The sequence below is a fragment of the Falco biarmicus genome, chromosome 16 (assembly GCF_023638135.1).
Source record: "Falco biarmicus isolate bFalBia1 chromosome 16, bFalBia1.pri, whole genome shotgun sequence".
In the NCBI taxonomy this organism is placed as follows: domain Eukaryota; kingdom Metazoa; phylum Chordata; class Aves; order Falconiformes; family Falconidae; genus Falco; species Falco biarmicus.
The window spans coordinates 6,151,208-6,168,111 of NC_079303.1; the positions used below are offsets into that span (position 1 = coordinate 6,151,208).

Sequence of the window (16,904 nt, forward strand, 5' to 3'; positions counted from 1 at the left end):
GGGAAGGCAACACGATACCCCACTGCGAGGGCTGGCAGTTGCTGGGGTGGCATAAGGTGACACCAGAGACAGCAGCATGTTTGGGATCCCAGTGATGAGATCAGCTTTCAGTGGGGGAGCGGAGACACTGCGTGACAAGTGACAAGTAGCACTTTATAATCACCTCTGTGCTAAAATCTTTCCATCTGATACTTACAAGAAATCAGCCAATTCCAACCCCAACACCAAGGATGACCCTACACACATGCTGGGGTAGGGAGAGATCCCTGCTCCAAGAGGCAGCGGGAGGTGGTGGCCAGCGGGCCACCAACATTTCTCGTTTCCCTTTTAAAAGATTAATTCATGGCTTACATGTATTGCCTTACTCTTGAACCAGGCTCATCTAAGCCAGCCAGGTCGCTTATTCCTACAAGAAGGGACTTGGCTTCATAAGAACTGCTTTTTTTTTTTTTTTTTTTTTTTAACTTCAAGAAAAATTAACAGAAAATTTTGCCCAGAATTACCTTTTTGCTTGCTCTCACACAAACCCACACAAGGAGTAGGCTGCCCTTGACCAGAAAGCACTAACTGGTACCACACCAGATGCAAAGCTGCCCAGGCCATGCTGATGCCGCAGCACCAAGCGGCACACGGCGAGGGGGCCGGGCAGCACCAGACAGATGGGAGCTCAGGGCATGGATTGGGTTTAGGAACTAAACCCAGACCTGGGAACCTTTCAGCAGTTAGGCAGCTATTGAGGAGAGATTGTCACTTTAAACTGATCTGTTTCCATAATATTTTCCACAGTCTTTATGTTCTCTGTCTATAAATATCCCACACAGGAGTTAGCTAACTACAATATTTATAACAATATTGCAAAGTAAGCAAACAGAGAACTCAAAAATATATAATCATGCAATTTCCCTGGCTCTACCAACTCCTCCTGGCTCTGCCAGTAAGAATCAGTAATAATATAATCGGGTCCAGGCAGAAAAACTCATTTCAGATAATGACTACTAGCAGCAAATTGTCAGGAAGCTACAGGAATTATCCACAGAAGTAATCTAGCAAACAATTCCTAATAATGATTAAACTTCACAACCGTTCTGACTGTGATTAGCAAAGGGAGAAGAAAGGCTTTCTGCAAGGGGAAAGGTTAATCTCAGCTAAATTATTCATTAGGAGTGATTCATGCATACTTACTAGACCATTCACAGGGCCAAAGTCACAAGTGCCTTCTAGTAGCTACAATGTGATCCTGGCAACGAAGCTGCAAGGACACTTAACAATGCTGCACCAAGTCAAAATGGGGCTTAAACTGTGAGACAGACCCTCCCCAGGCAGCCAGGGAGCTGAGCTCCCTGCAAAAACCTGCTCCTATTTTTTCTCTTCCCCCCACCCCCGTGTTTTTTAATTAAAGCTAAAATTAACACTAGAAGCAAAATCCATTTCACGTCCTTGGAGAGAATTGTGAAACCCCTCTGTTGCACAACAGCAGGATTTGCTATTCCTGACTGTGACTATATGTCTCAAAGTTCCTCAGGACAGAGGGAATTACCAAAAATGACAGCCCACCACCGGGCTGAGATTTCCCCAGCTCACACCTTTCCCCAGCTCCCCCCTTCTTGGTTTTTTCCCAGCGTAGCAATGGGCTCAGTAGGTCCCTCGGAGCTGGGCTTGCCGGGAAAAGACTGGGGCTGCTGGGCTACGTGACAAATGGAAACGAAGAGGTCACAGTCTAAGCTGGGTCACCGACCTCCAGGGCAGCCCTGGGCTCTCCAGCACGTCGTCCCCTCCCTGCCAGGCACCGAGCGCCCCAGCCCATGCGGGACCACAGCAGAAGGGAATCGGTACGTGTCTGAGCAGCTATGGGTGTGGGGCTGAAAAGGTCTACAGGAAGGTAAAAGAGGTTGTAGGTCTGCGTGAAAACCACTGATTGCCCTCTGTGCCTCCAAGCTACACTTAAGAGTTGCCCACAGTACGGGTTATGGAGGTTCAGAGACTAAAGGAAACTCATCCCAGCCTTTGGAAAGGTAATCCACAACGCTGTCATTTTGGAGGGAAAGTTAGTATGTTGAGAATAAACAGATTCATGTCTCAGAAATAAATGGTGGAAAGAAAAAAAAAAAATAGCCATGTAGAACAACTAGCTATTGTAAAAATGCCCTTATAGTACATGATGCGCTGGGATACTCCTGTGTGGTGCATGCAGGTACAGGGGCGCAGAGCCAGCCCTCACCCGTGCAATCTCCACAGCTCTGCTGCGGGTTTTTGGTGCTCTGCTCCTGTTCTGACCTTGTGAACCAGCTGCCGACCAGCCTCCCATGCTTCCCCGCTCATGCAGGGGCAGAAAACCTCAAACAATTTCAAGCTGATGGACTCTGACCAAAGTATTTTAAGTAGCTTTAGCTGCCATTTTAATATGAGTAGAGAGCCCTTGAAATAAAACCTCCTGGCATAGGTGCACAACCCAAAATAAACTGAAGTTATTCATCAGCAAAAATGGGAAGCTGCTTCTCTCCAGTCATGAAATGAAGACCTTTCATAGCTGCGGAGACCTTGGTGGCTCCGCATTTAGCCCAGCTGCGTGTCAGTGAGAGGCACTGTGTCAGTCGGGCTCCTGGCACGCAGCCTCCCATACGGCAGCCTCGTGTGGTCTTGCACAATTAATATTGTATAAGGACAGTGATTATAGTTCCTAGTGTATCTGGGGACAGTCTGGAAAGCAGTGGGAATTTATCTGCATACAGAGAGATCAAGGGTTATTAAAAAATAGGGTGGGCAGCAAGAATAAGTTACCTTGGGAGCAAAGGCACCTGTTAAACGCAATTCTCTCTTTCAACCCATTTTCATTCCCCGTTAACACCAGCTGCAGGACACCGCTGTGCCAGGCTTGCAGAGCAGCGCTTGTCTCACCTGCAAAGCACTCTATACATTTCCCATGGGAAGAGGTGGTAGAAGTTACCCACGGTTATGGCATCACAGCTGAACATCTCAGCGAGCAGCTGGTGTCTGCTGCACTGGACTGCTTTGGTTTTGAAACACCGATCTGTCTCCTAGCCGTAACATCTAATGTCACATCCTTGCTTGGCTAGTCAGAGGTCACACTGGAAAACGAGCTCCAAGGCCATGCTCAAAACACAACTAGAGGGCTCTGCCCCTCAGCTTGGTTTTACTGGTGACCCCCAAATTCAGAGGCGCCAGCAGAGATGGGGAAGGAGACACAAGGTGCACAAACATCCTAGGTATGGGCTTTAAGGAAAAGAAGTTCATTTCCTTTGCTTAAACGCAAGCATGTGGGTGCCTGTTTTCCTCACCCCGTCTGTTCTCACATCATTTTCCCCCAGCAAAACTTCGTTTTAAATCTGCCAGGATGACAGTCTGCAAAACCTATACTGCACCAGCTTATCTCCACGCCCCGCACACATTGCCGGGGTCCTGTTGCCTCTGCAACTTGTCTGCAAGGGAATGACGTGATGTCTCCCAGCATATGTGTCAATTTGCAGTCATGTGGCAAAAAAGATACAGAGAAGGGAAGAGTAGGAGGAAAAAATAATGGGAAATAGGGTTTTTCTTCTGCACATTCACTGCAAGTAGGGACATATCCCTGCTGCAAAGAGCGGGGTGTGTCTGAATGCCAGAATAAGATAAGCACTAAGCAGCAACTCCTGGTTGCTGTATTACCTTCAACAGGTCGGGAATACAAATTATTCGGTCCAAACCCCTGACATGATGTCGCAATACCCCAAACCAGAAGCCCTGCTTTGAGCAAGGCATTGGTCCTCCTGCAGTCCCGTCTGACCATGGTTATTTGACGATTTTGTGGATGCATTTTTCTGTGTAAAAAATCCTGAGTTTGACTGACGACGTGGGTCTGGAAAGCAAATGAGCTGGGAGGCACAGTGGCTTTTCAGCATGCTCTCCCCTGTTCCAACACGCCTAGGGCCCGCTGAAGCACCCAGCAGGCAGCATGTCTTGGATCAGTACCGAGCTCCCCGACTGACTCATGCAGGTGGGCAAGCAGATGTAACCATCAGACGCTAGCAATAAAGCAGGCAGAAGCATTAGTCTTGCACATACTCTCCTCCACAGACATTGGCCTGTATTTTTGGAAGCAACCAAAGACGACTCAGTGCTGAGACACCACAGGGAGAGATGCTACAGACCAACTCCTGCCAGGCAGCTGCGACCATCTGTCAGCAGGAGGAGGAACCCGCTGCCGTGCCAGGAGCTCTCCCGCCCCGTGGCTCCCACTCCCCTCCCACCAACTCAGGTACGGATTCGGTTTCTCCGGTGCCTCTCAATTCCTACCCTGATGACCCCACCTCACCATGACACAAGGGGTAACAAAGGTGACTTCCCATCCTTCATCCCTCACATTCACCAAGTGCCCACGAAAAGCAAGTGAGAGAAGGCAGAAAATCTTTGTCCTTGACCTTATGCAAACAACATTTTAATATCCAAAACCTCCCAGGGTTGGGGCACGAGGACCCACGTAGTCACCCCACACAAACTGCTCTGCTGTAGGATGCAGGAAATGGAGCAGCCACACAAGCACAAGGACACCCAGCTTCGCTCCTCTCTTGCCTATTCTTTGGCAAAAGATTTCACAGCAGCATGCAGGGTATTTGAAGAATCTCTTCTAGATTAAGAAACCAACCAGAAAAGCCTGTAGCTATTCTCCAGTTCTGAATATGTCTTTAAAACTGAAAGCATCGCACAAGCCCAGAGGAAAGAGATGCTCTCCCTCTAGAGAAGCACTCATCTCACGGGGTGCAAACACACGACGGCACGGGTACCCAGAGAGCCGAAGGTATGCACAGCCCTTGTGCTGTCACCTGGAAGGGCCGGGCCAGGCCAGGGGACTTGGGAACCTGCTAATCCACGTGAAAGCCACACCATGCCTTCCCTAGCTAGAGCTAGGCAGTGTGAGACGCTCCATATTCCTACCAAAGTGCTATACTTAGCATTTAAATAAAGAGATTAATTAACTGGGCCATGAAACACACCTTGGTCAATGAGCTGCTTTCCACATACACCAGCGCCTTTACAACTCCAAATTCAGACTCACTTATTTTTCTATTTTATTTTCAGTTTCCCTCTTGGCTTTTACTTCCCCTGCTGTGTTGAACAGCCAGTTCCCAAGCGCTAAATGATTTCCAAGCCAGAGCATTGGTCTGCCTGGTTTCCACCCCCATCACTTTTCTAATCATCGCTGCAGTCCCCTGCGCTATAAATGGCAATGCTGAGTGTCCCTCCTGGATTTCGCTAGACTGAGCCTACAGCCAAGGAATGGAGCAATCAGTAGTGCAAAATATAAAGGTTAGAGGGATTTGGAGCCGGAGCAGACAATGGAGCAGAGGCTGAAACTGATGCCCACTGTGAGTGACCCACCAGGATTGCAAAAGAGGACCCTGGGGGCGGCGTGGGCAGGCAGCGGGGCCAGACAGCACGGGCCCGCCAGCTGGCACCGCCACACCAGCCAGCAAGAGCAACCCCTCATCCCATGCCCTCTGCTGAGACTGCAAAACCCGCTCCAAATCTGTACCTATTTGGCAACAAAACGAGAGCGAGGACTGTAACAAAATAAAAAAAGCCATAAGAACCAATAAATTATATGTGCTTACTTTTTATGGGATAAGAATAGGAAAACTGAGATCAGGGGACTAATTTTTGCTTAAATTAGGTAAGTAGAAAAAGAGAGGAAAAAATTAGGAAATGCTCAATGCATGGGGATTTCTCCTGCAAAGATAGGAGCTGGTATACTGAAAGCCCCCATTAGCCATTACAGCTGCAGAATGGAACTAAGGGTCTTTGAGGAATTTGCTAGCAGTAATGATGAATCTCTCATTTCAGTGAAGGACAGGAACACATATAAGAAGCAAAGTCCCGTTCCCAAAGCTAGAATTGGAGAATCCAGTTCAACGTACCGGCATTAATTGTTCCATATTCCATTTAACTCTGGTACTCATAAGGCAAGGTATAAGGAATATGAAAACTAAATATTTTAGGGGCTTGAAGACTAGAAGAGACTGCTGCAATCCTGCTCCCTGCCTTCCTCCGCAGTACCACCCTGAGCCCTCACTCACTACTTCTGCAGCGAGTGGATCATTTCTGTTGGAGGTACAACAGCCCTCAGAGAGATGCGCAGCTCCTGCTTCAGAGATCACCGGTGATGCCGGTGACCACAGCTGAAGACCACTCTTCTCCAGGCCAGGCAAAGGGGATAACTAGTCCACTCCAGCTGGCATTAGGACGACCAGCTTCATCAGGGTTTTGCAGACACTTGCTTCCCACAGTACAAGCCTCCTCGCCACGTGTCAAAGGTCAATGTTAAGCGAAGATTTCAGAGGTACATGTATGTACAATGTTCCTCAAGTATAAACAGAAATGAGGAAGAAAAAAGGAGATGAAGTCAGAGCAGAACTAATTGCTTGCTTTTTTTCCTGTCCGTGGGCCACGGCACCTGCATGAAGCAGCAGGGGTTTGCAAACAGCCCTGCTCCCTGGGAGCAGCAAAACAGCTCCCAAAAAAGCGAGTGGGAGCCTGAACGGCGGAAATGCCTGACCACCACGGTCAGCCTGGAACACGAGCCGGCAAAGGACAGACGCCGCAGCCAGCCCAGCATCCAGGAGGATGTGATGCTCGCACCCCTCAGGGCCAGGGACCTGCCTCAGCTTCACACCAGCCAACAGCCACCCCTGAGCCCACAGAGGAGTGAAAATCTCTCCGGCCCAGGAGAACACCACCAGTTCTGCAACAAATCCACTTACTGCCACGTCCTGGCCTTCAACTTGAAAGGGAATTAAAACCCAAAGAAGGCTGCCTTTCTCAAGCTGGATTTCACTGTAGAAAACACTGGAGGTCTGCCATTTCCTTTCCTCTCCAGCATCTTTTCCAACACCCTTTTTGCCTGTCCTGCATTGAACCCTCTCCCTTTCCATCTCCTCCCACGGTTCTCACAGGGTTAACATTGCCAGACTGACAGAAAAAAGCTCTAGGAAGGGACACCACCCCTGCAGCTTTCAGCTCGGTGCTCGGGCAGACTTATCCTTAAACTCTTCCTCTGATCTGGTGGCAGCTTTGGAGCCTGGGAACCCGCAGCTGGCTGAAACGTCATCCTGCCCAGCGTGATCTCCTGCCCCCGCACAGCCAGCGTAATTGAAAACAGTTGTTCAGCTCAGGAGCTTTTCCAAGTCTTTGTGAAAGACCTGAAATGTTCCCATTTTTGATGAGTGAAATACGAGTCTAACTTATAACTAAAAAGTCTGGGGATAGGAAGGCTTGGGATATTTCGGATGCAAAAGTTTCCTTTGCCTCCAGTGCTTCGCGCCAGAGCTTTACTGCCCTTTCCCTGCCACTGCGTTTGTGCTCTGCTCCTCTTCTCAACCATTGGGATGGTAGAGAAGGGCTTGAGGGGACACCAGAGATGCTGCAACAACCCAGCACGGTTGGAAGGGGGATAAACACCTGGAACAGGTTAAACGCATCCCTGCAAAAGGGTAGGAAGGACAGGATGGGTAAAGGCACTAGATCCCTACGTGAGGTTTAGGAGCGCAGAGGGAGGAGGTGAACGTACCTCTCCGTGGGGTGTGCAGTACGTCTCGGGCTTGGTGAGGCCGCAGGTGGAGGAGGCTCTCAGGAGGTGGACTCGTCCCAGCAGGACATCTCCGGCGGGGGGGTAGCAGGCTCCACGGGAGCAGGCTTGCTGTGCGCCCAGCAGCTGCGGGGCAGCTGGAACAGCAGGAAAACAGGACTTGGGGTTGTGTCAGGGTGGCACACAGGCATCAACCTGCACATCGGCTGTTTTCTACAACAGGCCGACTACAAGGTCATGCGTGGGATGACCTACACAATGCATATGGCAAAAAGGACAAAGGTACTTTGCCTCTGAATTACCTTCAGTTTTAATATGAAAAAGGCACTTTTAAAGTGCTTTGTATTAACAGTTATTTCTGAAACTCTTCTTTGCCATGACCCCAGCGTTTGGGCTGCAGGGATGCTCAGTTCCCTGCCCATCATACTGAACAGCCCTGTTTGGTGGCCCCTGTTATATACCTGCACAGCCAGCCCCATAGTGGGTTGCTCAGGTCAGAGAGCAGCCTTTTGCCAAACACCAGCACCATTATCAAACACCGGTCTCCCAGCTGCTGCCACAATACTGCTGCTAATACAAAGCTTACATTAGGAGTGTTTCTGTTTAGTCAGCTTCCCCCGTATCCTTTCAGAAACACTGGATGGTGAGCCTTACCCAAGAGGACAAATACTGCCCACGGCCAAAGCTGGCAGCGTGACTCCATGCTGCCAGGGACACACCTAGGGAAGAATTTTCAGCATGAGCAAAAATGAGCAGAAAATGCCAGGCTAAAGCTCAGTCCAGGTCCTCCACGTTCCTCCTCAGTTTACAGGGAGATAATTTCAATTGATCTACAACAGAATAAGATGGGTGAAAAATCAAGAATAATTAAGAGGAAAATCAGATGCTCAGATTATATGTAATGCACAAAGAATCCCAGCCTTTCATCTAACTCATGAAGCACGCACAAGATTCCCCTGAAGTCCGTATGAGATTGCCCTCTTCCCCAAACACTATCTTTGGATCTTTATGTTATTGCTGAGGTGAACCACAGGTACCAGCACAGCACCTTGCTCGCAGCAAAGCTGGAGTTGCTGACTGCCGGCTCCGTGGGGACATGGAGAAGCCACAGCCCCCAGCACCGCGATGTGCCATGGGCAGGGAGCCGGCACCAATGCCAGGTCGCAATGCAGGGCTAGAGACGATGCCCTGAGGAGCATGAGGTGCGCACACACACACAATGCACACACGCACACACAACACACACAGGCACAGGCACACTCCCCGTACACACCCCCACAGCCACCTCTTCCCAGGCACACCGCATTTTCTGTCCTCCAGCCTCACCCTTTGCCCTGCGTTTCCAGAACCGATTCCAGATCAAAACTCGCCAGCACACGCGATGGCCCAAAGCCGCGTTCTGTGAAAAAAAACAACTCTTAAAACTCCCTGCAGAATATGTGTCTCCTGCAGGGTCTCTGTGGCGAAGCCCGGCGGGAGAGTGCAGGGGAAGCAGTGCTGCCAGCACACCCCCAGCAGCCAGAAACCTCACCCCGTCCCCGGTCCCCGCAGTGTCCCGCACGTCCCTGGCTCACAGCAAGGGCTCTCCCCCTCCGTGCCCCCGGCAGCCGACCTGCAACCGCCAGAGCCCTCTGAGCCCCGGCCCTCTCCTCTCCTGGCTTTTAACACGCGTCTGCCTCACCTGGGAGAGAAGGTGCCTGTGGGTGCAGTAACGATAAAGGGAGTGATTCAGGGATCCTCAGACATACACGCCCAGTTACTGTATAACTCATGACAGCTCCTAGACAGGGCGCATGGCTGCAGACATAAATCACTTCAGACGAGGATGACGGCAGTGTAAGCCAGGTAACCGGCAAGTGAAAGCCCATCACAGCTAACCCACCCGGGCTCACACGGCCACCACCAGGACACCACCAAGTCGGCTTGAAACCAGCTCCCTCCAGAGCCCCGGCACGGCTTTACCCACCCGCTCAGGTTTTGCACATTTTGCTTTGCATCGCGATGGCAAGGCAGTGCTGCTATCAGCACCTCAACCTGATCATTTAAAGCCTAATTTGGGATGTCCACGTGAACTGTAATCACATCGTGTGTTCATATATCAGACTTCAGTGCGAAGGCGACCTCAAGCACAGCGCCCGGGTGTTACAGGCAGGCTCGGTCACACAGCCCCTCTCCGGTCCGCAGCACTGGGATTTCTCAAGAGACAGGATTGTCCAAGAGGTCCTTGAGAGTTACCTACAAAATGCAGTCCTGTGAACTCATCAGCAGTCAAAAAAGTCAGTGTGCCAGATTTTTTAAGATACAGAATTCTTATTTGGGTACGTCGCTGCATGCCAGCTGATGAGAAACCTTTCTCCTCTACTTCAGACTTAATTTAGAGCTCTCTTGCAGTTTCTGTTTGAGTGGTCACTGGTGCTTTACATGAGTATTAATGGAAACACTATCAGAAGTTTATTTGTTTTACTGTGCCAGCAAAGTACCAAAATTTTAACAAATGTGTTTAAACTGAGGGTGTTCAGTGAATGCAGCTGGGAGCGCAGCTCAGCAGCTTGCACACCACCCCCACCCCCCCAGGCACTGCTGACATGCTGCATTTCAGCTGAACCAGTTTTTCATCCCCGTAAAAACTTGCATCAAGCCTTTTCCATTTACTTTACTGAAACAACCCCAAAATCACATCCTCTCCCATACCGCTCAGCGGCTGAGCAGAGCACGACAGATGACTCTGGATCTTTGCTCCTGTTGCTTTGCTGGCGTGCGCTACCTTCCTCCCCATTCCCCATGCTAGCAACACAGGCATGTGCAAGCCAAGGATCAGAAGCTCAGAGAAAAGGTATATAGGGAGCTGGGAAAAAAAATATTGTCCCTAAGGCTACAATATGTGAAGCACTGGCTCAGCTTCTCCTCCGCTGAGGTGTGCCGGCAGCTGGGGTGTGCCTGCCCTTACCCTGTTACTGCTCAGCAATGCAGTAACACCACATTCCTCCTCCTGCAATGATGCCTCCTCCCCATCTCACCTGGCAGTGAAAAGGAAACAGGAAGAAACACTGGAATGTTTTACAGAGAAATTGAGAGATGAGACGAGCTGCGAGTTGCCGTCACCATTCCTGTACTCTGGCCATGAGCAGACCCACATGCAGTCAAACCCATCGACAGTGCAACCTCATGCAGCCAAGCGCTAACCACCCACCCCAGCCTCTGCAAGAAATCCCACCAAACCCTAGCCTCCTCCTCTGGTGGGTGACTATGCTGGAGAAGGCAAAGGAGAGGAAGATCTGACTGATTTGGGTTTCTGAAAGGCTGCTGGGGATGCTGGAGGTGGCACTCCTGCAAGCCCTGGGTAAACATCCACTGCTGGGTGCCTGCTCTGCCCCGTATAAAGCCGTACCCTAAAGCAGTGGTGGGCTAACGGGGAGGCTGAAGCTGCTCTTGGGAAGACTGTAAATGCCACCTATTGATTCTGCCAGAGCTCAGCAATGTTGAGCATTAATATGCTCTGAAATGGTGATGCTCCACCCCAAATTACTGTAAAGCATGGGACACTGCGATTCTGCCACACAAACAAGAACTGCGAAGTGCTTCCTCAATCACAACCAAAATACCTTCATCATCTTCTGCTCCTCCAGCCTGCCTCCAGTGACTTGCCAAAGCAAGGTAATCCATCACCTGGAATTTCAGGCTCTGCAAGTTCAAACAAGAACAAAAGCAAGGAACAGTCTCATTTTCAAAATATCTACTGCAGATCAATAAAAGCACAAAAGAAAAAAAGCAGCAGTGTCCCCTGACACCGTGTTAGGGCAGGGTACATCCCATGAGTCGGAGCACCATTTCCTGCAGTTTTATTTGTTTCCCAGGGAAAGTCTTAGCCAGCCCTCCAAGGCTTGTGGGCTCTGACAGCCCAGCACAGGCTGGTGCCGTAGTAGGCTAAATGGAAAAGGCACTGGAAGTCCCAGCAGCATCTTTCTGCTCCTTCCCACTGATCACAGAGGATTGCTACAACATTTATATTTCATTTTTCATAGTGCATTTTTACTATTATGTCTCCTCTGTATTTAGCTGGCTGTGCTGTCTTGATGTGTCTCAATCTGTAACACGTCCTCACTCCCTGGTACCCAGGGCGACGCTGTCATCTGTCCACAGTAAAGCCTGCAGAGTACGGCCTGGAGCAGCACTGCAGCCCGATCTCCTGAGTCCCATCAGGGCCAGGGGGCTGCATCAGGGATCCCCTGCGCCTTGTCTCTTCTCCAGGTTGAGATGTGTGACCAGCTCCTGAGGAGCTCCCACACCATCACCGAGCTGCTGCCTCCTCACACCTGGTGACATCGGTGTGGGCAGGATAATTTGAGCTCCTGCTCTGTGGTGCACGTGTGTGACCTGCTAAGCAGCTTCTCTCTCCTACCCAGAGGCACTTGTCAGAGGCAGAAAAGCTCCACATTGTGCAATCCTGTACCCGTGGCAGTGGGCTGGCATCAGGTCTTCGTGCCAGCGGTGGGCTGAAGGGGACATGATTTAGAGGACCGTGTCCCTCCCACGCTGGCAGCAACCAAGAAAGGTGCTGCTGGGCTGATTTTAAGTTTCAGGTGGGAAGAGGTCACAGCATTGGGAACAGAAATGACTCACAGCCAGCTGTTCAACAACCAATCTCCCTCCAAAAACAAGGGAGGGGGCAGAACAGCCCCGCCAGCTGGGGACACGTGTGTCACTCCGTGTCACAAGCTCACATTCTGCGATGGCTAATCCCTGCCAAGCCTCTGCATTTCTAACTAGGGTCCTCAGCCAGAGCCCCACCACCACGTGTGGTCACATTCCCCACAGTCTTTCTAGGCTCCGATGGCGATGGAGCTGCAGCAGAGGAAGGCACCGCGGGTTCATCATCCTCGGGCAGCCCGCCGGGTGCTGCACCCAGAGTGAACTCGGTAACAAATGCACTCAGGCGGCGGCAGCCAGAGCTGAAAAGGATGTGACTCCTGCATGAGTCGCTTTGTTTTACTTCTGATCAGATGCTTGCTTTCTGTTTGAATTACAGGCACTTTACTCCTTCAGGAGCTTTTCCAAGGAACCCATCCGAGTTCAGTAGCTTTTGACTCAGCCAAGGTGTGATACCAATTAGTCAGCACTGACCAGTCTAGAATGATCATGCTCGATTAGTTTCCAACTTCTCTCTCTGGAGTTCAGAGGAGCACAAAGGTAACTGGCAATCGGGGCAGAGCACTGCATGCAAGAACACTTAATCTCTTGAAACACAAAACCTCCATTAAGGAAAAAGGATGCTAACTGAGTATAATTTTATAGCTCGAGCATATCAAAATTCAACAATACTTAATGCTGCTGTTGCATTTTTCATTGAAGGATTAATAAATGCCTGAAACACAATTCCTGAAAGCACATTTGCTATACAGGTGGCTGCTATTACAAGAGGGGTGATTTGCTCAGTGATGCCGAGCAGGATCTTGACACAGGGGAGGGCAGACTCCAGAGTCCCAGTCCCTCTGGCCCCTGCCTTCCCAGATCTGGGATGAAACCTCCCATGCTTTCCATCCTTAGGCCAGGTACTGCCTGCGTGCGTCTTGTTAGACCCACACAAACATTTGTGGCAAAAACCTGGAAGGTGGCACGAGACCTGGAGCTGGAAGTGGGAAAAGGGAAACTGGTTTTGTCTGGGGTAAGAAATGCTGTCCCATGTCATAACTTTTTGACAACTCTCTCTGCTGATTTCAGTAATAAAACATTTCCTCCACCTAATCTTTCATTCTCCATTTTAATTAAAACCTGACCAGCAAACCACCTCCTCATTCCAGCATATGCAGACGATTTAAAACACCTTCTGTGCTAATTGTCGTATTTTCTTTTAAAAGCGTTTCGGGAATTTCTAATGAAATTCCAATTCATGTCCTGAAAACTCTACACCTGCTCTGAAAGCGAATAAAACTTTGAACTGAAAACTGGCTGGCCTAGTTTAGGTTTAAGTTCCAGTTACCCTGGGAGCAGTGCGCCTCCAACTCAGCCTACGTAAGCTGCTGCCGTCTTCTGTGGCCCCGCTACAGCACGCACCGGGCCGGTGGCAGCTAAAGCAAAGGCAGTCACTATTCGCCCTTAGGTCAGAATTTTCTTTTTTTTCCCTGCCAGCTCCCTTCCACATGCTCAGATGCACACAAGCTCAGCACAGGAGCCCGCATTTATAGCTCGAGCATATCAAAATTAAACAATACTTAATGCTGCTGTTTTGTAGGAGGCAGCTACCAGCAGCACAGGAGCCCGCACGGCGCGGGGGGTCTGTGGCTGCCCACCTCCCGCAGCACAGCCCTCCCCAGGCGCACACCGACAGGGCAGCAATGCTGGCAGGGTCAGCGGGCTGGGAAGCCTGCCTGCTTCCACCAGGTTCGATAAAGTTATCCTTGCAGGGGAACATCTTTGGTTTTGTCACGTCCACATTTTCTAAAGGGGAAAATATTCCATTAGGAAAGTGTCCGGCTGTTTTCTGCAGGATTTTGGCTTTTCCAGGCTATGGTGATGGAGCAGGGAGGGGGTCTCTGCATTCCCACTGTTGCCAGCCAGTGAGCCCCTCTGCACAGCTACCCTGCCTCCACCTGCAGCCATCGCTGGCAGAAAGTTTAAACCAATGGGGTATTTAGGAGCCCCCTTAAAGCCCTATATCTGCCCTGACACTGCAAGTGGTGACTGAAAAGGAGATCACGCTATTTTCTGCTCCTGGCTGCCAGCTTGTTCCTCCACCCACCTGCTGGAATTGGAACAAGGGACTCACCATGCATGGGGTTTGATCCTGCCAGGGTAAAATACAAGTGTTTTGCCCCATCTTTGCTCCCCTCCCCGGGTGGCACATCAGGCTGGAGCAGGTGAGCACAGTCCCACGTCCCAGCACGCCCCACCGCAGAGCTCGCGCTTACCAGTGACAAAGTTCAGCAGAGCCTGACCCTTGTCCCACACGGACGTGTGGCAGATGAGGCAACACATCCTTCCACCTCAGCAGTGCTCTTGCTGAGACCCACTGAGATGATACTACACTATATTTTGGGAAATGCCTCCAAGAAGCAGAGGTCAGCTCAGTGTTTTGGCTCAAGTTTCCCCTCCACAACTCTACAAAACCCAGAGCCATGGGCTGGGCTTGGGAAGGGACCTCCAGTAGCCACCGAGGCCAAGGTGCCACTCGCCGTGGGGCTGGCCTCCCACACTCACAGCTCTCGAACAAAAGCATTGTGTTAATTGCATTTGAATGTCTTCCTCCAAGGTAAGTAATACAAAATGAAAAAAAAAATAATATTTTGGATTCAGACAAAGGAACTTGGCCAGGCCTTCCACAGGTCAGCTGGAAGACCACCAGGGTGCAAAACTGCACGAAACGGGGTGATATTAGGTGCAAAGCACCAAAGTCCCTGTGGCTGTTTCTCTGTGACCTCCTCCTCTCCAGGAGGCAGCTACCATTCCTCCAGATGGCACAGCAGAGCTGGGTCACCACGGCTGAGCCACGTGGCCATCCCACACTTCACATTTACCTGGCTTCACTCTGTGCCCATGGCGGCTCGCGGGGACGCACCGAGCAGGCACGCAGTGCTTCAGTACAGCGCAAACTGCCGGAGTAATGAAACCAAAGTTTTATCATTTTATTCATTTTTAATAGGGACAAGCCCTTAATATGCCTTGCTGGCCTTTGGGGTTTCCTTTTCTTTTTATACCCCATTTGACTCAAGTGTTTTGGGGGAACAACACATACAGCATACTTGTGCCTGAGCAGGCCAGCTGTCCCAAAGATTCCTTGGAGCTTCATATGGAGATGCTCTGGCAGCAGGGGCTGGTCCTTACACCACGATTGTTTCCCTTCCAGCACCTCCCAGCGTAGCTCTCCCTGCCAAGCCACCAGCACGCACCCGCGGCATGGCCAGCGCCTGCCATGCCCCTGCGCAGGACGTGGCCACGCTGCCAGCATGGAGCTGAGCGCCGGCCAAGGGCCACAGCTGAAACCAGAGCCGAGCCACCTGCAAGCCCCAGGGCTCACAGCCCGGGGAGCGACCCCTCTCCAGCCCTTCTGCAGAGCTGGAAATGCTCCCTGCTCCTCTCCTCACGCACACCCACCCATCGCGTCACTCCCGGTGCTCTGGTTCCCGACAGCAGCACCAAGGTCATCCCTGTGCGAAGCAAGCCGTGCAAGCAGGCGACTTCACTTTGGGCTCCTGCAGAGCTGCCCCGGCGCAGCAATGGTTGCAGCGCACCTTCGCCTGCGCCCCCGAAGCAAACTCAGAGCAGCGTTACACGAGCTGGCAGCTCCAGCGCTGCGCACCAGGCATCAGCCAAGCTCAGCGCGTGCGAAGCCGGTGAGTGGAGCCAGGCTGCGGAGCATCGTCTCACTGAGGCACCCCGAGCAGTCACACACCTGGGCCTTCCCCCAGCCAGCAACATTTAGGTTAAGCCTGAAGTGCTCACACTGCTTTACACATTCAGGCAGAGCCCTTCTTCCAGATGACGTTAAACTCCTGCAGTTCTCCCAGCTATAAAGCCTGGTTTAATCAACGCTGCAATTAAACCTGACAACCTCCTTGTGCAGACTCTCCTAAATAAGATTAGGAACAGCTAAAATTAGTCTAATTTAGTGTTAATCATTAATCCTTTTATCTACTCTTAATCCAATTTAAATGTCCACACAACGAGCTTGCACAGACTTTGTTACTCAAATTCAAAACAAAATTGAATTAAATATTATTTAATTAAATCAACACAATCTGAGTGCTGCTATAAGAGGCATTTGCCACAGATGACTATCAGCTGCTTGGTTAATGCTTAGAATTATCCTGAGCTCTGTGCTCCCCCCACAGCTCCAGCTCTTAGTACTTCAGGATTGCACGGACATCTCCATCAGTATTTAATGAATTAAAAAGTACCATTCCCAGCCCTCATGTTGGAAAAGAGACCTTGAAATAGAAGGCTCGGGAGGCAAAGAAAATCCTGCCTCAAAAAAAAACAAACAAACAAAAAAAAAACCCCAAAAAAAGCTAAAAGAAAACCAAAAAAAAAACACCTCAACTTTTTTTAGGCAAAATGTCACTACTCCAACACTTCACACTGACCTTTGTTTCTGGGGCTGTGCACTGCACAGACATGCTGCTTTCGAGTGTTTGTGCAGGGCCTGAGCAGCTCACACTGCTCATCATGCTCTGGGGCTGGAAGGCGAGAGCACATCTTACACTGCAAAGAGCTGGTAGCCTCGCCATGCAGCCAGCCCTGGCTGGAGGTACGGTGACCTTGAACTTTCCCTGTCTAATTGCTGTCTCCTTCAGCTATCGTTTCTGCAATGGTCATTTTTCAAAGCGTTGCAGAA

The 16,904-nt window shown here is 50.5% G+C and overlaps 1 protein-coding gene across 3 annotated transcripts in view; it reads right to left on the bottom strand.

Moving 5' to 3' along the window:
• The window catches only part of LAMB3 (laminin subunit beta 3), a 31,348-nt gene extending 16,917 nt beyond the window's left edge, over positions 1 to 14,431 (bottom strand). For 2 of the 3 annotated variants that reach the window (XM_056361815.1, XM_056361813.1), the window contains exons 1-5: positions 14,340 to 14,431; positions 11,179 to 11,257; positions 8,903 to 8,975; positions 8,231 to 8,295; positions 7,559 to 7,713 (exon numbers count right to left, since the gene is read on the bottom strand). In XM_056361815.1, coding sequence (XP_056217790.1) covers positions 7,559 to 7,713; positions 8,231 to 8,295; positions 8,903 to 8,975; positions 11,179 to 11,257; positions 14,340 to 14,417 — 450 coding nt within the window. In that variant the 5' untranslated portion in view covers positions 14,418 to 14,431. Of the gene's footprint in view, positions 1 to 7,558; positions 7,714 to 8,230; positions 8,407 to 8,902; positions 9,118 to 11,178; positions 11,258 to 14,339 lie in introns of those variants that run through there. The other variant, XM_056361816.1, reaches the window with a different exon arrangement.
• Between the last annotated feature and the right edge of the window lie 2,473 nt (positions 14,432 to 16,904).